The 27,200-nt window shown below is 37.8% G+C and overlaps 2 protein-coding genes across 9 annotated transcripts in view; one reads left to right on the top strand and one right to left on the bottom strand.

Moving 5' to 3' along the window:
- Positions 1–256: 256 nt before the first annotated feature.
- The window catches only part of LOC127794339 (protein MICRORCHIDIA 6-like), a 104,211-nt gene continuing 77,267 nt past the window's right edge, over positions 257–27,200 (bottom strand). For 6 of the 8 annotated variants that reach the window (XR_008021644.1, XM_052325357.1, XM_052325354.1 and 3 more), the window contains 4 exons: positions 6,246–6,301; positions 5,879–5,921; positions 678–779; positions 258–553 (listed from right to left, as the gene is read on the bottom strand). Coding sequence is in view for 7 of the 8 variants with exons in the window: in XM_052325357.1 (XP_052181317.1) it covers positions 545–553; positions 678–779; positions 5,879–5,921; positions 6,246–6,301 (210 nt within the window). In the remaining variant the exon portion in view is untranslated. Of the gene's footprint in view, positions 554–677; positions 780–5,878; positions 5,922–6,245; positions 6,302–27,200 lie in introns of all 8 variants that reach the window. The other 2 variants (XM_052325356.1, XM_052325353.1) reach the window with 2 other exon arrangements.
- Positions 23,076–26,072, top strand: LOC127794340 (uncharacterized). The gene is made up of 2 exons (XM_052325358.1): positions 23,076–24,504; positions 24,588–26,072. Exons 1-2 carry the CDS (start codon positions 23,787–23,789, stop codon positions 25,409–25,411), a joined length of 1,542 nt encoding a protein of 513 aa, XP_052181318.1. The 5' UTR covers positions 23,076–23,786; the 3' UTR covers positions 25,412–26,072.

Here is a 27,200-nt window from a genome sequence, read left to right as displayed (position 1 = left end):
TTTTTTAAAACGTGATGTTACTTGTACATTAAGAATTATACCTTAAATTATATACACGCGTACAATAATTAAAATACCCTTTGCGTCGCTTCACTGCCTTAACTGAGGGATATTTTAATCACGTGCCTCACTCTACCTTATACTGTTTTACTATCTTAAATGAGAAATATTTTTATTATTTTAACTATATTGTGTAATCTAAGATACAGTACAATGAGTACAAATAGTATATATATATATATATATATATTTTTAAATTTAAACGAGAAATAAGAAAAAAGGCACATTAAAAGGCAATAGAAATGGATGGCAGTTTTAGTGTTATCTAATCTATTTTTTAGTTATATGTAAACGAACAACAATAAATTCATTCCAAAATTTAGTATCAATTAAGTTGTTACTTTAAATTACAACCGCTTCTACACACACCTCATCATGCCATGGCAGAATGAGGGAGCCGCCGCCACCACTACTACTACCACCACCATGATATGATACAAACACGAGCCAGCGCGAGAGCATTGATGTCTACTGTTTAGGAGGCCTACGGAGCCTACAGAAAACAAGGCAGAGAAAAATATGAATTTGTTTTGGTCCTTGTCATTTGTTGTTGCAACCTACCCAAATAAACTTTAACTGAGTTGAGTTGAGTTGACAGAATGAGAGATAGAACGTACATCATTGGGTTCATCCTTGGATTTGTCCAACAATTGTAGTTCAGCCAACAGACGTGCATACTCCTGATCTGCATCTTCTATTTCAGTTCGAAGCAGTTTGACCTGCACAAAAACATAAGTAAATAAATAACAACAATTTTTAAACCTCAACTTCGTAATCGAGCATTTATAATTATAATACATGGACATTTCTCACTTTGTCATTTTTTGTTTTTAAAAAAAAACGAGGCTGCAAAAACACTCGTTTCTGTGGTTCAAACTGCAACCCACAGTTCCTGTTGGAGCAAGCTTTTATCATTTCAATGCAATGAAAAAAGTATGTGGCAGAAGAGGAGGTCAAGGAAGATTCAACAATTAAACTTAGTGGGAGCAGATACTTAGGTAAGATATTAGTTATAACTAGGCCACTGTACGAAAGAAAAGCCCATAACTAGAAATGAATGGAGAGTTAGAATTCATATAGCCAACCTCACATAATAAGGTAAAGACTTGGTATGTTGTGGGGATTATTTCACCACCAATGGGAGACATCAGCATTTCATTACGTACATATATCATAGCATTTCAAATGAGAACTACTACAAGAAAATACCAAGAAACTCAAAAATAGCCAGGATTCCATGATTTTTTTCTTTTCTTTTCTTTTTTGCGAGTTAAGAATTTATGCAATATCTTTCTGTTCCTTTTCTTCTCAAACATGCATCCAAAATGATAAACTTTTTTTTTCCCCTTTTGAAGCTTTAGCAACATATATGCCAGCATTCCAACTACATATATTGATAGGTTCTGAGAGCTGGAGTGACAAGATAAGGTACTAAATGACTTAGCACCGTATAAAATATAATGATTAGATTTGATGGGATGATTACTTGGTGAAATGATATATTCCTTGATGACTGATATTGATTCATAGTTACTAGGAATGTGGTACATTCTAGGTTGTGGTATGGGAACACGTACATTGTACTTTATTATGCTAACTTTGTGATACGGAGAGTAGGCTTAATTAATTCATTAGTTTAGGTTGTGATATGTCATACCCCAGTCAAAATTAGCTGGATTGATAATTTTCTATTATAGTAGTTGATTTGTTTTGTTTTATTTTGAATCATTTTCTATGTCCTTGTACAACTTGTGCAATTAAGAATCTTACACAAACGAGGTAAGGTTAGAATATAATTAAAAATAGAATAGAATATACAAGAAAATGAGTGGTAGACAAGCTTTCTTTTCTCTAATTTTCTTTGAAATTATTCTAGCTTTAATTTCCTTCTCTAGTTTTAAATTGTCTACATTGTGTTGGGTCATAGGCAAAAGTCCATTAAAAGACTAAAAAAGCCCAAAAGTCCAAAATAACTCTTTGGACTGAAAAATGTAAATTTCCCCATAACCCTCCGACATTTAAAAATCTTCTGAATATTTCAAAAAAAGAATAAACAATTATCAATAAAGAATTCTAATTCTAAAAGGATTTCAGAATATTGGGATAAACATCATCCATAAGAATCTTAATCCTAATGGGTTCCAAAATGTAAGAATCATAATTCTAGCAAAGTTAGAAAAAGTCAAGATAGACATTATTTGTAAGAATTCTAATCCCGAATTACTTAAGATTACTTCATACTTTATAAATAAGCAGGTACTCATTCTAAAAAAAATACGTCTCTAATATTGGTTTCAATATAGTCTTCGTCATCTTTAGTGTTTAATTTAAGCATTAGAGTATTTATGCAAAGACCTCCTCGCGCCCTCTAACTATTTTCTTTATTACAGACTTAGGTGGCTTGACGACGATGTTTCTAGTCAAATAAATTTATTGTTGTATTTCGACAACACATTGAAATCATGCACTAGTTGGGGATCCTTATTCTTGGATCTAAGGGATGCAAAAGAACCACACTCTGGAATGCGAGATCTAGATTGTGGTTCCAAAGGGGAGGAGTGAACCTGGTAACTATTATTGATGATATGCGAAAACACATTGGTGATTTAGATACCCTAGTTGATATAACTGTTCTTCCCATGCTTTATTAGTGGCTAGTAATGAGTATCCTTGTGGTTGTAGGTACAATATGGAAGGATGAGTAGTGTGCCATGAAAGGAGTGGGCTCTTGGTACACCTTCCTCAAAGGTACCATCTATATTGTAGACCAACCACTTAGCTAGAGGCCCCTAAACTAGAGGATTCTGAGAGTTAGGTAGAACAAAATGCCTGGTTAGAGCAGTTTTGGAGACTTCAACCATCGGCCTTATCAGGAGACACACGGATTGATCCTATGGATCGATCCCATTGACATCAAATTGATCCATGCGTCTCCTAATAATATGTCTCATGTAGATTAAGAAGAGTTTCTTTGATGATGATCAAGCAACGATCCACATAAGTTCCAATCTTATATTCCATGAAGGAACTTAACATATTGAGGTCAATCGTCATTTTATTTGAGAAAATAGAAGTCCTAAAATATAATCAAAATACTTGTAAGATTGACACACACGATTTTTGTAGAGCAAACTCGATTAGCTCTCTCATCATTGCTCCTCTTGGAATACTTTGGATGAATTACTCACTAATGTTGGGGAGATGAGGTTTGCCCTTTTATCTTTGGAGAAGTTTACAAAAATACTGGGGTTTCATCATTAAAAAGGAACGCATGATTTTGCAAAAGGCTTTATTTTTAGTGTGATATGGTCCATTTGGAATGAGTGAAAAAGTAGAAAATACAGGAATAGGCAGATGTCATTGGGTTTGTTCTAGCATAAGACTCTTGTTCTTCTTTGTGGAATATGGTAGCTTTAAAGGGCATTCCTTTCAGAAGCTCAACAGGATTGTGTTTCTCACCTATTGTATTCCCCCTTCCCTTTATTTTTTTCTTTCCATTTGGAGATCACTTAGCCTCTGTTTGGCTGTGTGATGGCCACAGAGAAAGTGTTTTCTCCCCTCTTTTAATACAAGCACTTTAGTACGTCTTATTCTTGTTCTCCTTTCCTTAATAAAATTTGTTTTGTTTCTATCAATATATGCATGTAATCAAGATAACTCATGTCAAGGTGAGCTTGCAAAAACTTGTTTGCTAAAGCTTTGGTTGGAGCTGAAGGTGTGATTATATGTAACAACTAACAAGCTTGGGACATATGATAATGCTCCGACTCAAGGGGATAGTAAATAGATTATTTATGCATTGAGGATAAAATTGTAAACTGTACATATTTTCTGTCTCAACATTAATCTAAACACTAATCAATATTTTAACATGACGATGGAGAGCCCAACGACGACCGCGATGGAGAGGACTGATTGATCCTGAAGCTCTTTCTCACCTTGGGTGGAGACATGCCATGGATGAGGAGATGTTTGCCTTGTTGGCTAATGAGACATGTGATCTAGTTCCTCTCCCTCCGGAGAAGTCTACTGGTAGTTTTCAATGGGTGTTTATAGTTAAGGTTGGACTAGATGGTTCTATTGATCATCTAAAGGCTTGGTTGGTTGCTAAGGGCTATACTCAAATTTTTGTCCTGGATTATGGTGATACATTCTCTCTTGTGGCTAAGATTGCTTTTGTTCGTATTTTTCTTGTTATAGCTGCTATTCAACAATGGCCTCTTTATTAGCTGGATGTTAAAAATGCTTTTCTTCATAGCGACCTTTAAGAGGAAGTGTATATGGAGCAACCTCTTGGCTTTGTTGCTCAGGGGAGTCCTGACAGGCATGTCGCCTGAAGAAGTCCTTATATGGTCTGAAGCAATCTCCTCGATGTTGGTTTGGTCGCTTCAGTTCGGTCATCTAGTCTTTTAGTATAAGTAGAAGTGAAGCTGATCATTCTATTTTCTATCGGCATTCTCTTGGTGGAGTCATATTATTGGTGGTGTATGTAGATGACATTATTATCAGAGGAGATGATGACGTTCGTATTGGGCAATTGAAGACTTACTTGCATTCTTATTTTCAGACCAAAGATTTGAGCAGGTTGAAGTATTTTCTTGGCATTGAGGTAGCTCAATCTGCCCATGTGTGCATCTCTCAAAGGAAGTATGCCTTAGATATTTTGGAAGAGACTGGTATGCTTGATTCCCGGTCTATAAATACTCCTATGGATCCAAATGTTAAGCTTATACCAAGATAGGGAGAGCTATTGGAGGATCCTTGGCGATATAGGAGACCGGTTGGGGAGCTTAATTGTCTCACCAACACACGGCCATACATCTCTTTTGTTGTTAGTGTGGTAAGTCAATTCTTGGACTCTCCATGTGATAATCACTGGCATGCTTTAGTGCGTATCTTGAGATATATTAAAAGTGCTCTTGGCAAAGACTTGTTGTTTGAGAACAAAGGACACAAACAGGTTATTGGACATACTGATGCAGATTGGGCTGGTTGTCCCACAGATAGGTGCTCTACCTCGGGTTATTGTATTCTGATTGGAGGAAATTTGGTGTCTTGGAAGAGTAAGAAGTAGAATGTGGTGGCTAGATCTAGTGTAGAAGCGGAATATCGGGCAATGGCTTTAGCCACATGTGAGTTGATTTGGCTCAAGTAACTTCTTACGGAGTATAAGTTTAGAGATTTAGGACTTGTGCAACTTATTTGTGATAATCAGGTGGCTTTTCATATTGCCTCTAATCTAATTTTTCATAGGCGGACCAAACACATAGAGATAGATTGTCACTTTATGAGACAAAAATTGATTTCTGGAGAGATTAGTACATCATTTGTTGGCTCTAATGACCAGCTGATCGATCTTCTTACCAAGCCATTACAGGGTCCACGACTTGTCTATATTTGTACCAAGCTAGGCACATATGATATATGCGCTTGCTTGAGGGGGGAGTGTTAGAATTAATATATTCTATACAATGTTGTACATATATATATGTGTAATATATATATATATATATAATAGAGATAGGGTTGTACCTAGTGCTTTACCTAGTTGTACCTTATTGGTATGTATAGATATACCAATTGTGAATAAGTGAAAACAACATTTTTCTCTCAAAACTTCACAAAACAACAAGAATAAGTCGTGTTAAAAACCTAACAGTTGCTTTGGCACCTCCAACAAATTGGAATATGGGTAAAGCAACTTCAATTGCCTCCATTTCATGGTTGACTTGACATATAAAAGATCCAATGCTAGATATTCAAATTGAAAAAATAGCAACATAAATATTTATCTACTATGTATGATAGTTTGAAGTACCTTGAGATTAAGTTTTTCCACCCTCTTCTCATTTTCCAAGCATCTAGTAAACAAAACAAAAACATATAAGACATTCACGAGTAATATATTGCCAGAAATTATCCAAGTTTCCTGAGGAGAAACACCAAAATGTGGTAATTAATCAGAAAACAGTTATCTTAATTTTCTCTGGAAGGGAAAGCAAATGCTGCCTTCAATTACAGAAACTTTTCTTTTCCAGAAATTGCTTAGAGACAGAGTTCATTAAGGAATATATCTCTAGTTTTCAAAAATATGGTTAAAACATCAACAAGCTACCCGCAGATTCCACTTGTAATCAATAAAATAAAATAAAAAACAAAACCTGGCTGACATTTTTATACTCAACTGTTCTCGGAGCCTCTTGTTTTCTTGCAAAAGGTTTTTGACTTCCTGATCTTCCACCTGATAAGCAGTAGCAAGGGCAGAATAAAAAAGAGGTGTGAAGAATGTTACATTTAATTTTCGAAGATCATTTCATCATAAATGGGTGCATGGGACACAACTTCAGATGTGGAGCATCAGATTTTTAAGCATGAAAGGAACTTGATGCAAAACAGCAATAGAGGCATGGTGTAATGCTCCATCAAATATCATTCAGAAAATAAGGAAAGGAACAAATATTTAAATAGAATCACCAGAAAGCAGTATCCCCATCTAGAAAGGAATATAAAAAGAAATTGTCACATTAAATTGAGAAGGAATAGAGAAGGAAAGAGACAAACACTCCTGGATAGTAAACTTATACTTCAGGCTTGATCTTCAGAGACAAAAAATAAAACAGTCTTATGTTGTTTTGGCCCTCTTCTCTTGCAATAAATGGATCATATGAGAGATTTACTGACACTGCAGTACAAACCGATTGAGCACAATGAATATTAAACAGGAAACATAACTTTTTGCCCTCTGATCTAATAATGATATGACAACTGTTTGTTTTTATGTCTGGGATGGGTGCTTGGCCCTAAATTTCAATAGAATTCTATAGCCTGAATGAACTTTTGCAACCTGCCACCTTTCCAAGCACATAAATCCCATTATGCAACGCCATCTACAAGAAAGGAGAGAAACAACAGAATGGTCATCTGTGACCATGTATTGTGATTCAATTCCTCTACCTTTTATTCACTGAAAATAAATCAAGTCCATTAGTTAAATAAGAAACCAAGTCGGCTAATGTACTACCAAATAAGGATAATCCCAGTCTGGATCCACAAATAGATTCATCTCCTAAGATTCTACCAAAATTTATGGCCAGGACTTATTGAATGAAAATCATACCATATTTGTCCTCGAATTTTAAGAACATACTACCAAATCAAATTTGTCCTTTCATGGCTTGTAGTGCTCCACATTCAGCCCTATTTATGCAATCCTATCTTGCACAAAAATTGTGGGTACTTCCACTATCCACCAGCACTTGTACCTCATGATTAGAAACAAACATAGCCAACTTTAAAGTTTTGGGACTGATCTGACCCTTCCAATGCATGATAACTAATCTAAGGGGTCTCTTCTCCAATATTCAGATCAGTAAATATCTTCATGTGGCTGTTATTCTAGCTCTTCTAAATGCTCTTCCTTTACCATTACAAGCAAGAACTTGACTCTTGCACAATTACCACCCTTTTCTCCCCTCTGTTTTAGTTCTTGAGGCAATAGTTTCATGGGTATAGGATTAGGAGTTTTGGAAATGAAAGCTACTAGTTTGGTTATTGGTTTAGCCCCCAAGATGAAGGCTTTGGTGCAAGTTTCTGAGTCCAACCTGTGAAGGCTTGAAGTTTATCCTCCTGGAAACTGCCCAACTGAAATGCTTGGTGTAAAGTGTAAGGTAGGTGAGCAATTACTTCTCTTCTGATATCAGGTTCAAGACCAGAAATGAAACATCTTTTAAGAAAAAATTTTGTGGGGCCAACCACCTTGTAAGAAAGCAATTCAATCGAGTCTGCTATCCCATTGCAGATCTAGAATGAGTGAGTTAGGTCAAGGCACCTTGTGGGTCTTCAAAGTGAGATGGAGCAAATCCCAACCTTACAGTCTGTTCAAATTCCTTCCAGATTTTTATTTTGTGGCTGGTTTTAATCCATTAAAACTAACTGGTAGCAGGGCTTTCAAGACGAAAAGAAACTATGGTAATTTTAAGGGTTCAGGAATTTGATGATATTCAAAGTATTGTTGCACTTTGAATGGTGATTCAGTAGGATACTCTACTACAAATTGAGAAAATCAAGCTTGGTATTTTGAGACAACTGGTTGGGTAGGATGAAGCTTGGTATTTTGGTATTCAGGAGGATGTTACAGGGGTTCTTTGGCTTGGAATAGAAGAAAATTGGCTGGTAGAATTTGACAATGAGCAGGGTGAAAAGAAGAGTTTAGAAAAGTAATAGGGTGAGAAGAAAGAGAAGTTTCTCCATTGAGTTCAAGAGCTATAGCAGCACTCATCTGATTCTGTGAAAAATAAACTGTAAGAGCCGCAGTTCCTTCTAGAATCTACTGAAGTTGTTGCTCTTGCTTCGGTTGCTGGTTCTGCAACTCAACTTTCAACTCAGCCTTCAATTTAGCCCCTGTATCATTCATCAGTATCACCTTCTCTAGCAGGGTTTCCATTCTATTTTCTGCCATCTTGCTTTGAGTTCCTTCAGCCACTCAGTCTAGCAGGAGATGGGAATTTATTTTGTTGGTGGACTAATGTGTTCTTAGAGAAAGGAAGCCGATGAGTGTTATACCAACGACATTCAGCATTTCTATACTGTTGTCCACTCTATCAAGAACATCCAACAGGGCCAATTTATGGAATCCTATCTAGGCTAGATGCGTTCTCTTATGCAGGAGTTTGAAGCTCTTCTTCCATACTCTGCTTCCAAAGCCGCTCATGATTCTGAACGGGAAAAACTGTTTATGGTCCTTACTTTATCCGGTCTCAAACCTGAGTTTGAGGCTATTCGCCATCAGATCTTGACTGGGTCCACTAACCCGATTATGAAAGATACATACAAAAGATTGCTTAATATGGCTGGCAGTTCTTCCTCCACTGGTGCTTTTATAGGTGCCCCTCCTGAGGCCTTTGCTCGTGTCTTAGACTTCAAACGGTAATCAAGGCTGATCCGATAGTCGCTCTCGCCCTTAGTGCAACTTTTGCAAAAAGAAGGGCATGAGAAAGGCAAGTGTTGGAAGAAGCATGGTAGACTAGCTTCCCTTCCTGCATCTCAAACATCCAGGGCAGCTCATGTTCCACAGATTGACCCTAGTCTAGCATCAGGCCCTCCAACAATAACCCTGCCTGCTAATGATTATGAGGCTTTCTTGAAATTCCAGGCGTCTTAGCAATGTTGGGAAGTGGTTGGTGAAGCATCGGGAGCAGATAAGATGCTTCAACCTCGAAGAAATTCTAGGATGAGAGAGCTTCATGAAGATGAGCAAAAAATCAATGAATTTGATTTTGAATCCGATGAAGATCATGTGTTGGAAGAATATGGAGAGGAAGAAGTCCAATTAGATAGTTAGATTCTTCGGATATGGTTTATGTTGTATTATTGCTACTTCTATCTTCTTGAACCTAGAACTAATATAATAGTTTGTTTTCTCAACCCCAATTTCATTATTTCACTTGTGTTTTCAACTTTGATTTACCTAAAAATAATATCAAATTACATAAAAAAGTTTTTTTTCTTTTTTAAAAAAATCATTTTTTCTAGGCGCTAGTCCCTAGCCTGGCGCCCGACTAGCGCCTAGCGCATTGTAGAACACTACTCAGGTTTACCTACTCGGTCAGGGATGTTCTGCTCACTGGAAATAGGTGAGTGATGATCAGGGATTGGTTTAGATGCTAATCCAGTGGTTTCTTCTGTCTCGATAGGAACTAAGTCCAAACTAAGAAGGAAACTCCCTTGGTCACCCATCTGTTGATTCTCCTCCTAGGGACCAAGGTGAGAAGAGCCAAAAAATGGTTGAGATTCAACAAATGTCACATCCTTAAGAATTTTCTAGTGGAAGGATGGTAGCATTTGTAACCTTTTTAGGTAAGTGAATAGCCAAGAAAGAGACATCTAAGAGCCCTGGGATTAAGTTTGTCTCCGTTTTTCTTAGGAATGTGAACAAAGGCTACACAGCTAAAGACTTTAAGGGGAACGGAGGTATGTAGGCTGATGTCAAGAAAATGGGAAAGGCACTGAAAAGGACTTGATGGCCGAGGAGTTTCAAATGAACTCTGCTAATTAGGTAGGCTGCTGTGAGGATTGCCTCTTCCCAAAAATGCTTAGCGACATGATGGTGAGGGAGAGTTTTAGTGACATTTAGGAGGTGTCTCATCTTACTCTCAATCACTATTTTGTTGTGGAGTGTTGATGCAGGAAGATTGATGGACAACCCTACCTGTTGGAAAAATTGATGCAAGTGTGGGTTAAAGTAATCCCTTATATTGTCAGTCCTAAATTTCTGAATAGAAGAGCCAAATTGAGACAATATCATTTTATAAAAGTGAGGCAAAACAGTACTAATACCAGCCTTGTCCTTTAGAAGATACATCCAAGTCATTCTAGTGCAATCATCTATAAAAGAGATGAACTATCTAGCCCCAAAACAATTAGGAATCCTAGATGGTCCCCAAACATTAGAATGAATTAATGAAAAAGGATGGGAAGACAATTTATTACTAATAGGATAGGATACTCAATGATGCTTTGATATCTCACATACATCACAATGTAAAGTATTAGGATCTAAATGCTTGAATAAATTAGGAAACATGTTTTCTAGTAATGGAAAAGGAGGGTGTCCCATCTGATAATGGTGAAGCCAGATGTGAGTAAGAGCTGTAGAAGACTGAGATGAGCAAGCTAGCTTAGGTTGAGTACCTTTAGGCTTCAAATTCTCCCTTTTTAAGACATACAACCCATTCCACTCCTTAGAAACACCAATCATCCTCCCTGTGTCCACTTCTTGAAATTCACAAGCATGAGGAGAGAAAACAATACGGCAATTGAGATCCTTAGTAAGTTGATGGACAGAAATCAATTTGGTAGATAGGTTAGAAACATGAAAAACCTGTTTGATAGGAAGAATAGGACTAAGAGTGACCTTGCCTTGACCCTTTATAGGAATGGACGTCCCATTGGCAATGGTAATATGTTTAGGAGTTTCAAATGGCTTATAAGTGTAAAAAACAGTGAGGTTATGAGACACGTGGTTTGTAACTCCTGAGTCTAGAATCCACAAGTCATCCCTATTGATTTTTAAGAGAATTAAGAGTGAAAACAGTTACTGTAGAAGAAAATTGAAAACTTGATATATTTTCCACTTCTGTTTGATTACGATATATATAGGAGAAAGAAATCAATCAAATTCCTATAACCAAGGAAAAAAGAAGGGATCATAATTACATCAATTACGAATTTACATCAATCAATCAATCCCAATAATTAAGATTGATTATAATCAATCTCATGGATTGTGAGACAAGATTGATTATAATTAATTCCATCGATTAAGGGATTAATTGGGATTGGTAATCAAACCCGTAGATTATGGGATTGTTACGGCCTTTAAATCTATAAAATATTTAACTAATCAGACACATAATCACAATGTTGATTCACGATACTCCCTCTCAAGCTGGTGAATAGACATTGTTTATTCCCAGCTTGATTGTAAGCTTGTGAAAGACTTGACTATTGAGTCCCTTAGTTAAAACATTAGCTAGTTGTGATTTGCTTGGTATATAAGGCATGTAGATAAGACCATTGTCCAATTTTTCTTTAATAAAATATTGTTGGAACGAGGATAAGAAGCTATGGCCAAGATCAAGATAGAGATAGGTTGTTTCTATTCTTTTATCTTTTGTATCTATTTTGTGTTTTATCTTCTTATTGTATATTTAAATTAATGTAATCTAGTCCTAGATATAAGGTAAGTAATCTAGTCCTAAAATATAGGAATGTAATCTAGTCCTAAAATATAGGCGAATTCTTAGGAATCTCGTGTATAAATTCTATTATTGACATCAATAAAATCATAAAGGAATACCGCTTCCTTTTTCCACATGGTATTAGAGCTATAGGCAGAGTATGATACATCGTAACCCTAGTGCCTTCATTGCACAACCTCTGATTTGATCCCTCCATTGGTCCTGCCTTCATTACACTATTTTGGGCCACCTTTATTTACACCTGACGTGCCTTTATTGCACCCACAAGCCTGCTGTTTCAAGAATTTCTAGTAGCCGAAAGCAGTTCCAGATTCTAGTCACTCTAAGATTGCAATGGTGGAACTATCAGATGTCACAAGTCCAAACCATGCAACCGGTGATACAAATCCAATAGAAGGATACCAGCTAGATCACTCTCTAGTGGCTGGTGAAGTCCCTCTGGCCTCAGAACTACCTATAGTCCATCCATCTTATAGGTTGGACGGGAAGAATTATCTCCAATGGGCCCAATTAGTGAAGACTCTTCTGAAAGGCCGTGGGAAAGGTAACCATCTGATTGGAAACCCTCCCATGGAAACAGATTCAACGTACATAGCTTGGGACATAGATGATTCTCGCATCATGTCTTGGCTATGGGGAACTATGTGTCACAACCTTAGGGTTAGTTAAGGTTGTGATAGGAATTGGGAGAAGAAATCAGAATTGTAGGAGGGGGAAAATCAGTAGGAAGAGGGAGATATATTGAGAGAAAGGGGAAGAACTTGAGGGAGATTGGAGAGAGTCTTAGAGAGAAATGAGAATTAAGAATTCATTCAAATTTTGCATATCCATCTAACCACAGCTGAGGCTTATATATAGCCTAACATCCTCCCATATACTCCCATGTGCAATATAACAACTAGTCTAACTACCTATAGAATAGGACAAAACACTATAACAGAAAGAAAGAAAAGAAATTACAATTTTGTATATTGTATGCCAACTCCTACTATTATATTTACTAATATATCCTTGGGTAATTCTTTGGGTCATGACAATTTCCCCCTCCTTGAGAGAGTTCTTGTCCTCAAGAACTTGTAGCAAGTAGCCATTGCTTCATCCAATTCCCGCCTTTGCTATTTGATCTATCTTTATTTCTTTCTTTCTCCTTTTAGGCCTCTTCTTCTTCCTCATTCTGAAGTGTCCAAGATCAACTCCAAGCCTAAGTTGCCCCACTTCCATAGGAGAAACTTTATCAGATGCAAGCCCCATACAACCGCCTCTCCCTATAGCTGTCCAATCAATTTCGGCCTTTCATTGAAGAACATGATCAGCCACACCCAACCTGATATGGTTAACAGTTGAAACTTGGAGTCTAAAGGAAGAATTAACTGTGTCCTTGACTTTGATAATTCATCCCCATCCCATTCGAATAAGTAAGGTAAGCATGTATTCTTTGCTGCTGTAATTTCATTTCCATCCATCCCACTGCCATATTCTACTGCAAAACTTCCATCAACATCCTGAAATTGCAGCAATGGAGGATTGCAGATTTGCCTTGGATACTCATACCAAAGCTGTTTGTGAGTATTAGCATTAGGAGCTGCTGCAACTTCTATTTCAGCCAATGATTCATCCTTCCATACGGTAAACAACAACTTGGATTTTCTAGTAGGAGCAAAAACCAACACAGCAGCGATAGTTTTGTTTTCTTCAGCAAACCCTTCGATTCCTTCTGCTATATCCCTTAGTTTTCCTCTAGCTAGTGCTGTCTTCACCTTCTCGTTACCTATTTTACCCCAAGTCAAATCCATATTTTGTTCCGAATGTGATTGTTCCTCAGATTTCGATAAGTCTAAAATCTGAGGAAAGGCTTCAGCACCATCATCCACACCGATGGCTGGTCCTTTAGTCTGATTTGTCTGATCCAATGCCGTCTCATTTTCCACAAACTTCTGATCTGGAGCAGTCCCAAACCCTTCTGCCCCTGCACTAGCTACTGGGGGTAACGAGTTGGCTTTGGCCTCCTCTATCACTTCATCAATTGATTCCCTAATTTTTCCTTGCAGCCTTTTAGTAGATGCATCTTGGGGTATTATTTCTTCTTCAAAAAGATCTAAAGGCTCCTTTTGATCTGCTGCCCTATCAAAATGCTTCTTTTTCTGCCCAAAGTCTAGAGTAGGCAGTGTATCGGATGTTCGTAATCTTGTCTCCTCCTTCAGCTGCTCCGCTCTAAGTAATTTCTCCTTGTTAAAGCTTCCATGATAATCATCAAAATATTCCACTGGAAAGTTGTAATGATACTTCTTAATTAGTATCATTGCAAACTCTTGCAATTGTTCGTGTCGCACCTGGCCGAATTCCTTGCTTGATTCATGTACCACACTTCTTGTTCCCTTGTCAACTTGGCTGGACTCCTTCTCCAACTTCTTTTCCCATGCATAAAGCTTTTGGCCAAACTCCCCTTGATGTCTACCTCCAACTGGAATTGCAGCATCCTTCTGCTGCAAGTTAGGCTCCCATGGTCTTGTGCATGCTTTGCTCGATGGCAGAAATCTTACGAGTTGGACAAGCCACAGGCTAAGAACTCGAAGTGCTGTCCATCCTAAATCCCCACACTTCCCTTTTGTAACTGCCTCACCCAATCACCTCTAAAAGTGGTCCAATAAGTGGCAAATTGCAGCCACTGTTATTCTTTAAAGTAAGTCTATTGTAGCAGCGGAAGAAATCACACACTTACAGCGATTTGATCGGCCTTCTAGAGTTCCCTAGATCTCCATCCGAAGTGTGAATCAATCGCTACAGTGGTCACCTTCACAACCGAGATTGCCGAAGTCACGGAACTGATCTAGATCGCCTGCTGATCCTGGTTTCTGTAATCGCCTTCAAATTCCGAGAGTTAAGCTCCTTGTGTCGGAATCAACTAGCCAAGCCGTCTTCCAATTCCAAGCCTCAAACATCAGCCGACCTCACCTCCCTGTGCGCCGGATTCATTTCCCCTTATTCGTCGGAATCAATTTTGCCAGATCGCCGAAGTTTCCCCACTGGAATCGTCTGGGCTGCTCGCCTACCTTGAGCGATTGTGATGCAACCAACGAAATTATGAGGAATTAAGAATTCGGTAGTTGCAGTAGCTTACGACTTGGCTTCCAATTCCGCTAAAGTTGCTTCGCCCATCCACTTCAACCAACTTACTCTGATCTACCTTCAATTTTGGAATCACAACTACAATGACTCGGACAAATAGCAACGAATCAACCTGCTGCTCCGAAATCGGCTTTGCTCGCAATTGCTGTAGATTCAACAATCGCTTCCCCCGACTCTTTCTTCTCGCCCAATCACCGACCACGGTCTGCAACCACTGGCTTGGTTTCGTAATTTACCGAAATTGCTTCACCTAATCACCAACGTCAATCACCGTTGAAGATCGATAGCCAAGTAGGATCCTCGCTCCGTCAACTCTTTGTTATTTCTGGAATCACCTCCTGCTTCTCACAATGGACTCCACCTACAAGTTCGAGACAAGATCCGCTTGCAACCTCTCGATTTCGCTTCAGTCGCACACGCCTAGGCCGTCTGCTTCACCTTCAACGGACTCACGCTCGCCTTGGATAGTCACCACACTCCCAAGTCCAAATCACGACCTCCTGGCTGTTCGCATCAACACCAGCGGACTTGCTATCACCTCGAAACTTCTGCCTATTCTGTTTAATCACTGAAATTGATTTCAACAGTCTTCGAGAGGAATCGGAACCACAGCCAAGAACCGTTGCTCTGCTTCGACTCTAGCTGGATTACCTCCAAATTAGATCGGACACTATTGCATTTCCGAACTCACAGCCGAGGACGACTGCTCTGATACCAATTTGTCACAACCCTAGGGTTAGTTAAGGTTGTGATAGGAATTGGGAGAAGAAATCAGAATTGTAGGAGGGGGAAAATCAGTAGGAAGAGGGAGATATATTGAGAGAAAGGGGAAGAACTTGAGGGAGATTGGAGAGAGTCTTAGAGAGAAATGAGAATTAAGAATTCATTCAAATTTTGCATATCCATCTAACCACAGCTGAGGCTTATATATAGCCTAACATCCTCCCATATACTCCCATGTGTAATATAACAACTAGTCTAACTGCCTATAGAATAGGACAAAACACTATAACAGAAAGAAAGAAAAGAAATTACAATTATTGTATATTGTATGCCAACTCCTACTATTATATTTACTAATATATCCTTGGGTAATTCTTAGGGTCATGACACTATGCAACCAGAGATTAGTAGGAACTTTATGTTCCTAAGTACAGCCAAAGCCGTATGGGAGACAACGCAACAAACCTACTCCAAATTCCAGGATGCTTCCGTGATTTTTGAAGTCAAGACAAAGATCATGGCTACCAAACAAAGCCAACTCACAGTCACGGATTACTACAACTTGATGAGAGGATTGTGGCTGGAACTTGACCAATATTAGCCCATCAAAATGGTATGCCGAGAGGATGCTACAACACTCAATCGGATAATTGAACGAGACCGAATTGTTGAGTTCCTAGTTGGACTCAATCCTGACTTCAACCAAGTAAGGGTGAAAATTCTCAGTAAGGAGAAACTCCCAAATCTTAACGAGGTTTTTGCAATTGTAAGGAGTGAGGAAAATCGAAGATATGCTATGCTAACTGAACATACCACCGAGGGATCTGCCCTTGTGATCAGCAAGCAAGAAGGTAGAGGAAATAAAGCTGAAAAATTAGGGTTCCAGAACCCCGACAAACTAGGATCAAGTTTCCAGAACAATAGCCCTAGTAATAATCGAGACTCACAATGGTGTAGCTTTTGCAAAAAGCCTCGCCACACTAGGGAAACATGCTTTAAACTGCATTGGAAGGAGGCAGTCTTGAGCAGAATTGGAGGCTTCAAGAACATGAAATCCCAAAGTTTTCATGTAAATAAGGAACAAGAAGAGGAAGCTGATAAAGGGGAAGCAGAAGCTGATTTTGTTCAACTGAATGCCGAGGAGCTAGGTAAGTTAAAAGCCTTTCTCCGAACGTTTCAAGATGGAGGAACCTTCCTTAGCCCATCAAGGTAATTCTCAAGGTAACTTCCCTTCCTATACAGCTTTTTCAGCTTCTAAAATTGATAAGAATTGTAGTTGGGTCCTTGATTCAGGGGTTACCAATCACATAACCCCTAATATTCATTGTTCTGTGACTTATGACACCCTTAAGCCTACCAAACATATCCTAATTGCCAATGGAACCACTATTCCTATCCTAGGTAAAGGCAAAGTATCATTAAACTCTTAGCTTTCCCTGGAACAAGTTCTTTATGTTCCAGCCTTAACTACCAGCTTGATCTCTATATAGAAACTAACCCAAAATTTTGACTGTTTGGCTGCTTTCTCTCCTTCAATGTGTAAGTTTCAAGACAAGAAAACGGGGCAGATGATTGGTGCAGCTAAAGTTCGAAATGGGCTCTATATCTTGGATGGGGAGAATGATTGTTCTGTTAGTGTAGGTGCTCTAGATCCAATCAGATTGGGCATGTTGTACACTGACAATTGTAATCATATTATTATTTGAATAAGGAGTTGTTCAAATTCACAAGAAGTTATTCTATTAGTTTCTTATTATTATTTTAATAACTGAATGAAACTAGATAGAAGTCCATATGATATGTACCGTGATTAATCTATAAAGATGTGAGATGATGCATCACAGTTTCTAGACATCATTAAACGTCCCAAGTCGTAGCAATGTCAAGAATATACATTGACAATTGCGGTAAAACTTGTATATGCTATGTGATAGCAATGGGGGTCTCACACCCATAGGCATGGGGATGCCTAGACAAGTACATATGTGACCAATGTTGGAGAACATGTCACTGGACATGACTCGCCATGAGAATCCATTTTGGTCATATGTTGATGGTATTCTCATACGAAATGAGTGTAACTAATCCTTGGACCTGAGGTTGTCACGGTCATCTCATAAGAAGACCGGTATGCTTTGACATCGTTTCGATGGGCCTAAACAAAGGCTGCACGTGGACGATCGTTGGGTATATCGTGAGGCTTTTGGAGATGGGTGCATAGCCAAGATGGGACTCGTCTATCCCTTGATAGATGATGATGTATCTAAGGTGCCTTCGGTGGATATTCACTTTAAATCCATAGCCATGGTGAAAGAGATCAATAAGGAGTTGTTGATTTACTTTCTAATTAAGTGAAGATATCCGGAAGACCGAAGAAAACTCATGTGATCGTTATCAAGCAACATATCGTCATACTTGAGATCACATAAGATACATTGACGAGAGGATTGAATTACACGGTAACCATGCTCGTGAAAGGTTATTTGCGGATTATGAATCCTTCTGAATAATTGGGTAGGCATGATGCGTTGCTAGAGGCCAATCTTGTCTTATGTGTTCGTATCGACACATTGCCAACATATTCGGAAGCCTAATGAGTCATACGCAATAGGCACGGTCCCTGGCTTAAACCAGGAGAATGGACGTATGGTTAAGTGGGACACTTCGGCAAGAAGTTGTGTCGTTGTAGGTTCTCACGGAAAAAGAACAAATAGACGTAATGACGTCGATATGACGAGGAGTCGTCATAATGGAAAGAGTTTCCTAAAATGACAATTGATTAAATTAGGAAGAAATTTCTAATTTAATAATTTTCTATTTGTTGGAGTGGAAAATAGGAAATAAGATATATTTGGGCTTAAGTTAATATTTTGACTAAATTGGATTTGGGCTAAATATTAAATTAAATATTATATTTGGACTAAATTGAATTTGGGCCAAATATTAAATATTAAATATTAAATATTATATTTAGACCAAATTAATTTGGGCTACATATTAAATATTATATTTGGGCTTGAATTAGATTTGGGCAAAAATATTTTATTTAAACCTATAAAAGGATTTGGGCCATTTAATTATATTTCTAGTTAGACTAGAATAAGCCCATTTAAGTTTCTAATTGAATTAGAATTAATGGACTAATCCAATTCATTAGGGTTTAAGAAACCCTAGGATATTTTTATATAAATATCTCTTTATGGGTTGTCCAAAATTGAGAGAGTTTTTGGTGTCGTTTTTCAAGAGTTGAAAAATGTATTGCCGTTCACTTTTCCCCGTTTCTTTTGGCATCAATACGAAACGAGGGCGTTCTTTTTCCATTTATACACAAGCCGCGAAAAGGAGAAGGAGCTAGCACTCCTATTCCGCTCTCCTTGCCAACGGACGCGTGTCGCGTATCACGAGCTAGAGGTTGGACGCTTGGACGGCTTGAATCCGCGAACGACTTGATAATCTAAATGTTAGATTTATTTATTTGTATGTGAATGATTTGATTTTGACGTTGATCCAATCGCCGGGATCGAGGTAAGGTTTAAAATTTTTGAACTACGCTGCTTGCCCCGTAACGACCTTGCTTTACTTTCAATACCTTACCTATAGTTACCCTGGCCGATGGCACCAAAACTGTAGTTAAAAGGATAGGCCAAACCACACCCACTTCATCTTTATCTTTAAATTTGATTTTATATGTCTCTGGCAGTCCTTTCAATTTGATTTCAGTTAGCCAGCTTACTAAAACCCTCAACTGCTTAATCACTTTCACTCCTATCTTTGTTTGTGTACAGGATTAGGGTATGGGGCGGACGATTGGCGTCGGGCGTTAGTCACAGGGTCACTATCATCTTGCTGTGCCGATGGCTTAGACGAGTGCTACTTTCCCAGATCTTCTCCACTCTCGTCTTGGTCATCCCAGCCTCTCCAAATTGAAGAAATTAGTTTCTAGTTTGTCATTGTTGTTTATTTTTGATTGTGACTCATGTCAGCGTGGTAAACACGCACGTAGTTCTTTTTCCAGTCATGTCAATAATAGGGCTGAGGCTCCGTTTTCTCTTGTGCACTTTGATGTATGGGGGCCCAGTTGTGTCAATTCCAGTGTTGTTACAGGCGCGCCTAGGCGCAAGGCCCCTCAAGGCACAGCCATCTCGCCTTGCCATGTCCAGGCGAGGCGAGATCCAGCCAGGCGCGCCTAGGCCCTTCAGGCGTGCCTCCCTCAGGCGCACATGCCTAGCTGAAAAATCTTGTTTTATTTTCTAAACATTTCTGTTAAAACTTAAAGAGAGAAAATAATAAAATATAATATTAAAAAGTCAACAAAACTCAAAAATATAATGTTCCAGCTCATCTGATTTCTAGAAGGCCAAGAGACTACACCTCCAAGGCTCCAAACACTCTCTTACGCAGCATTATTCTCTCTCCGCAACACAGCAACTGCAACTCCTCAAGTTCTTCTCCATTTCCGATTGAGCTGCTTCTGCTTCTCCAGGCCAAGGTAACATATTGACAATCCCTTCTCCTTCTTCTTCTTCTTCTTCTTCTTCGCTGCTGGTAGTTGCTAGCCTGCTTCTTCTTCGGCAATCCTTGTTGCTTCTTCTTCTTATTACGCGGCTGCTTCTTAATCTTACGTTGCTTTGCTGCTATCCTTCTTCTTCTTCTTCTTCTTCTTCTTCTTCTTACACGGCTGCTTCTTACGTTGCTGCTATCATTCCTCCTGCTCCTTCTTCTCCTGCTATCCTTCTTCTTCTTCTTCTTCTTACGTTGCTGCTATTGCTAGCCTGCTTCTTCTTCTTCTTACGCTGCTGCTATTGCTAGCCTGCTTCTTCTTCTTCTGCTTCTTCTTCTTCTTTTTTACGCTGCTGCTGCTACTTCTTCTTCTTCTTCTTCTGCTTCTTCTTCTTCTTTTTTACGCTGCTGCTGCTACTTCTTCTTCTTCTTCTTCTTCAGTTATTTTTTTGTTTAATTTTTATTTGTTGATGCCTACTGCTGTTTCTTAATTCGTTTTTCTTTTAACATTTTTTGGCATAATTTAGCCTTAGTCTTTACAAATTTTCAGGTATACTCTTATAAAACTGCCGCAACTGCAGCATTTAGAAATAGAATAGAAGTTTTAATCCTTAATCGGATCCTATGCTTGATTAGAAATAGAATAGAAGTTTGATCTCTACTACTTCCCTGGATTTCTTCTTTCCCCTCCCTGAAAATTTTTCTCTTCTCCTCCAATCTTTTGCAATACTTCTTGTTGTCTTGCATGGCTACATCTATAACACCTCATCTCCTAGAACTGCCCGAGAAGAGGTGCTACTCAGGAAAATAAAAATAAAACTAGCTGATAAACTGAAATCTGATACCATGACTGAACATCTCAATCAACTGGAATAAAAACTCTGAGTCATTACAAACTGAAAAGCATAAACTCTGACTAAGGGACAATCCCTCAACTAAAATATAAAATAGATCTAAACTGAGAAAACACTATAAAACTCAACAAACTCCCAGACATCTTTTATCTTGAGCGGCTCCACGTACACACACTACTGAACACTGCTGCTAAGCCCCACATCTGATACTCCCCTGCTAGAACCTGGAGGGGTGAAGAGTACAAGGTGAGCTACAAAAGCTCAGCAAGTAATAAGCTGGAAGGAATACTGAAGCTGAATCGAAGAATATCGATACTGGTAAATAACTCACTAATCTTGTACTTAATAATCACTGTCTGATTGCATTCATAAAAATGTAATGCACATAAACTGTAAACTAAATGCAGGTATGCAACTTTGGCTCATAGGCCCACATAATCTGATAATACATACCTGTCTGATCTGAAACCTGCATACATAGAAACTGTAAGAACATACTGTGGGCAAAGCCCCTAGCCCCCTGGTTGCCACCAGGCGAGCAACTCATAAACTGAGCTGAAACTGAAACTGATGGGATCCCCGCGGACAAGCCGCCTAGCGCGCATAATGCAATGCAATGCTCACATAAATGCTGGCACACGATATGTAGTGCTCCATATAAAGTCATGCTCAATGCTCATACCAAAATGTATGCACATAATCTCACAAAATAATGCTGATCATGTCAAAATAAAATAATATTGAACATGATATGATCTTCATCTATATATTGGAATACAAAGATTAATTATGATTTATGGTATGGGTATGATTAACTTGTCACGTTCTGGCTTATGAATTCAATGTTGGAAGGTATTGAATACATTGATTGAATTAAACTTGAATTAGGACTCACTGGAAGCTAAATTGGATTTCTGGAAAAGTCATCTAGATATCAGGAAGGATATTCGGATATGATGAAAGACATCCGGATATGAAGAAGGCTCATCCGGATACGCTGGCATTCAAAGAAGAAGCTTATTCGGATATGCTGGGATGTATTCGAACATGAACTAGGACATCCGGATATGATTTTGGTCATCCGAATATCTCACTGATGCATTCAGATATAACTGGGGACTATTCGAATGAAAAATTTAACTTTTGAGGGAGGCATCCGGATATCAGGCGAGACATCTGGATATTATCTTGACCTTTTCGGATGTATAAACAAACCATCCGGATATCATGCTCGAAGAACTTTAGATACATCTGGATACGATACAAGGTATCCGGATATTAGAACTTAGAGTAATAGAACTTGCAATCGAAAATGGATAAGGATTAATAGAACTTGCAATCCAAAATGGATAAGGATTACTGGAACTTGCAATCCAAAATGGATGAGGATTAATAGAACTTGCAATCCAAAATGGATGAGGATTAATAGAACTTGCAATCCAAAATGGATGAGGATTTATAGAACTTGCAATCCAAAAAGGATGAGGATTTATAGAACTTGCAATCCAAAAAGGATAAGGATTTATAGAACTTGCAATCCAAAATGGATAAGGATTACTGGAACTTGCAATCCAAAATGGATGAGGATTAATGAAACTTGCTCATAACTTCACTGTTATACGCATATATATATATATATACGTCTCTGCTTACTGATATAAAATCTAAGAACTCAATGAAGAACTGGAATAATTTGAAAAACTGATATAAACCTGTAATGGAAGGGATTACAGGAAGAATACTTGCCTGATAGAACTCTCTGATCAAACCCTAGAGCGATCCTGAAGACTCTAGCAAGCCTCTGCTATCTCTTAGCCTTTCTGTTCTTCACATAATGTGAAGAAAAGCTAAGCTATGGGCTCTATATATAGACATAAAGTCCTAGATCCCTTTCCTTTTATAACTTGGAATCCCTCTCCCAATTGAACTTTGAGACTCTCAAAACCTTCTCCTATTGGGACTAGGAGACTCTTAATCCAATTCCATCTCATACATGGATTCTCATTCTTCTTTAAATACATAGTCCCACTTAATTAATAATAATACAAAAATTATTATTAAAACTCTCAAACTCCAAAATTACCTTCATGCCCTTGCATTTAATTTCTACAAAATAAATGTCATTTAAATGCTATTTAAATACTATTCTCTCAATTAAGAATCTAAATTGCCACCTTGGCAAATTCCTTTAACTCCAACATTAAAAAGAAATAAATGTTATTCTTTTCCTTCAAAATCTCTAAATTGCCACATTAAATAATTAATTGACAAAATATCTTAATCAATACTTCAATAATTAATTAAATAACTCCTGAAAAAATATTGGGCCCTCTAACGGGTCGTTACAACATCAGTTCTCCATTCCAGAAAATCCCACCGCTAATTAAAATTCTTTTTCAATTCCTCCCTTCCTTGGTTGAAATTCAGCCACTTATTGATCCATGCTTCTTTTCAGAATTTTTTTACAATGTTTTTTCAAATTTATGACTCCTTGCTTATGATGATTATGGCAGATATCCTAATCCTGATGGCATCTGATTCAAATGCTCCTAGTGACTCCTCTAGCAGTGGTAGAAAAGATCCAGCATGGAAATATAACACACTGCCAGATCCAAAGGACATAAACTGTTTAAAATGTAATTTTTGTGGAAAAATAACGAAATGAGGGGTTTACCGAGCTAAACAACACCTTGTTGGAGGGTATAGGAATGCCAAAGTTTGTCCAAAATGTCCTTCACATGTTAAAGAAGAAATTAGAGAGTATATGTCAAAAAAGCTAGAAAAGAAGAACAATAGTGATGTTATACTAGATTTTGACGACATTGATACCCTTGGAGATGATGATGATGATGAAGTGGTTTTTGAAAGAGGTGTTAAAAGGCCTATGTCTTCAAGTTCAAGTCAAGGTTTAACAATGCAACAAAAAAAGCAAAGGATGAAAGGGCCTTTGGATTTGCTTTTGCCTCCTAAACTTAAAGTGAGCACTGGGAAGCAAACAACAATGGAGACCCATGTCAATAAAGAACTGAGGGAGAATGCTTGCGTTTGGTTTTCTAGATGGATGTATGAAGCTGGCTTGTCTTTCAATGCAGTCAAGTATCCAAGTTTTAAGCCAATGATTGAGGCTATTGGTCGAGCTGGTCCAAGCATGAAACCTCCTAGTTATCATGAGGTGAGAGTTCCTTATCTTAAGAAGGAGTTGGTATGCACAAATGAAATTATGAAGAGTCATAAGGAGGATTGGCCTAAATATGGATGTTCCCTTATGTGTGATGGTTGGAAGGATAAGAGAGAGAGATCTTTGCTTAACTTTTTGGTAAATTGTCCAAAGGGAAGTATGTTCATTAGATCCATTGATACTTCCTCATATGCCAAGGATGCTATTAAAATATTTAAATTACTTGACCAGTTTGTAGAGGAAGTAGGTGAAACAAATGTGGTTCAAGTTGTGACTGATAATGCCTCGGCTAATGTTTTAGCTGGTAAGTTTGCTATTTTTTAACTTTTGCCTTTGAATGATGTTGATGTTGTTAGTTTAATGACAGATTTTTAACTTGTCTTATAGGAGAGTTCTTAATGGCTAAGCGAAAGCACTTATATTGGACACCATGTGCTGCCCATTGCTTAGACCTAATGTTAGAAGATATTTTTAAACTTCCTATATTGAAGAAGACTTTTCAAAAAGCATGTGCAGTAAATGGATTTTTGTATAGCTCTACACAAGTGTTGAATATGATGAGAATATTCACAAAAAAGAGAGAGATGTTAAGACCTGGGAAAACAAGATTTGCCACGGCTTTCCTCACCCTTTCAAGACTTTATAAACAAAAAGCCAACTTGAGGAAGATGTTCACTTTAGAAGAGTGGACTAACTCTAAATTTGCAAGAGAAGCACGGGGTAAGCTTGCATCTCAAACAGTGTTACAAGATTCATTTTGGAAAAATGTTCTTTATGCTCTCAAGGTGTCAGGGCCACTTGTCAAGGTGCTTAGAGTGGTAGACAGTGAGGATAAGCCTGCTATGCCTTATATTTATGAGGCTATGGATAGGGCAAAAGAAGCCATTGCCAAATCTTTTGATGATGAAAGGAAATACAAGCAAATATTTGAAATCATTGATGGGAGGTGGAATATTCAATTGCATCGTCCTCAACATGCAACTGGATATTACTTGAATCCAGAATTTTTTTATTCAAATGCAAGCATTGGAGAAGATCAAGAGATTATTGATGGGTTGTATCAAACCATAGAGAGGTTGGTTCCCACTGCAGAGGTGCAAGACAAAATTTCTAAAGAGCTAAGCTTGTATAAAAATGCTGAAGGGATATTTGGAAAACAAATATGCATAAGAGGAAGGAATCAATTGGCATCAGGTAATATGGTTTTTTAATTAATAATCTAAGTAAGTTTAATCATTAGTCTACAACTAGCAATTTTCAATTACTGATTATGTCATTATGGTATATTTTTTCCTAGTTGAATGGTGGTCTCAATTTGGTATTGCAACCCCTAATTTGCAAAAGTTTGCCATCAAGATATGTAGCCTCACTTGTAGCTCTTCAGGTTGTGAAAGGAATTGGAGTGTCTTTGAGCATGTAAGGGTGTTTTTTCTTATTCTTAATATTCACCACTAAAGGTGTATAATTTCTTCTTTCTTTAACTTACTGATTCTAATTTAATTGTGACAGCTTCATAACAAAAAGAGAAATCGATTGGAGCAACGTCTCAATGATTTGGTATTTGTCAAGTATAATAGAGCTTTGAGACGTCGTTTTAGTTTGCGTAAATCAATTGATCCAATTTCTTTAGATGAAGTTGATGAAAGTAATGAGTGGTTGCTTGGGGCAATTGATAAATTTGGAGAGTCAGATGATGAGCTGGTACATGAAGATCATGATTTGACATGGGCTGATGTTGCTATGGCATCTGGTGTTGAAGAAGCTAATCACTCAACTAGATCAAAAGCGACTTCAACTTCAAATTTGACAAGGGGGAGGGGGACAAGGGCATCAACTTCAAATGCTCCAATGGATCTTGACGAGGAAGAAGAAGATGGAGAGGGAGATGATGTAGAAGAAGATATTGGAGATGATAGTTCTGATGATGAAAATATGGATACATTTGATCTTGATGATGAGGATGATTTCTAGTTATTATGTATATCTAGTTAATCCTAATTAAAATTTAGCCATTTAGGACCTATTAATGGTTTAAGGTTGATTATTTAACTTTTCCTTTTAAGTTGATTGTTGACTTAAAGTCTTAAAACTAACATTTTTTGGTGGGTTTTGCTTAAGTTTAATGACATTTTTAATACTATTTTGTTGGCTTTTAATTATATATGTCAAATACTAATTTTGTTTTTTATTTGTGGTGTTTAAATGTTGATTCCTTTTTCTGATTTGTTGAAATATGGTGAGATTTAATTTGCTGAAATTTACAGGTATGTCATGAATTATGTTTATGTTGTGATTTATTTAATATATGTTGAATTCTTGAATTTTTTGATAACATAAATGTTGATATGTGATTAGGATCTATTTTATGACTTATTATTCAATTAAGAAGTATATTTTTCTTTCTTCTTAGTTAGCATGCGCCTTGCACCTGCCAGGCGCGCGCCTCGCCTTGCGCCTCAGGCTCCAAGACCCTTTGCGCCTTAGTGCGCCTTGGGCCTTTAATAACACTGGTCAATTCTACTCTTAGTTTCTCATATTTAGTTACTTTCATTGATAACTTTTCTCGCTACACTTGGTTGTTTTTCATGAAGAGTCGATCTGAGTTGTTTTCTGTCTTTCAGACATTCACTGCTGAAATAAAAACACAGTTTGGAGTTTCTATACGTGCTTTACGTAGTGATAATGCCCCTGAGTACTTTTATTCTCAATTTACTACTTTTATTACTTGTGGCATTTTGCATCAATCTTCTTGTCCTTATACACCTCAACAAAATGGTGTTGCCGAGCGTAAAAATCGTCATCTCATTGAAACTGCACGAACACTGCTTTTACATGCAAATCTTCCCGCCAAATTCTGGGGAGATGTTGTTCTTACTACGTGTTATCTGATTAATCGCATGCCATCTTCAGTGTTAAAGGACAACATTCCTCATGCTCTTTTGTTCCCCTCCCAGCCCCTTTATTCTGTTCCCCTTCGTGTATTTGGATGTATCTGCTTTG

The sequence above is a fragment of the Diospyros lotus genome, chromosome 2, assembly GCF_014633365.1.
Source record: "Diospyros lotus cultivar Yz01 chromosome 2, ASM1463336v1, whole genome shotgun sequence".
Taxonomy (NCBI): Eukaryota; Viridiplantae; Streptophyta; class Magnoliopsida; order Ericales; family Ebenaceae; genus Diospyros; species Diospyros lotus.
This window is presented reverse-complemented; position numbering and strand designations above follow the sequence as displayed.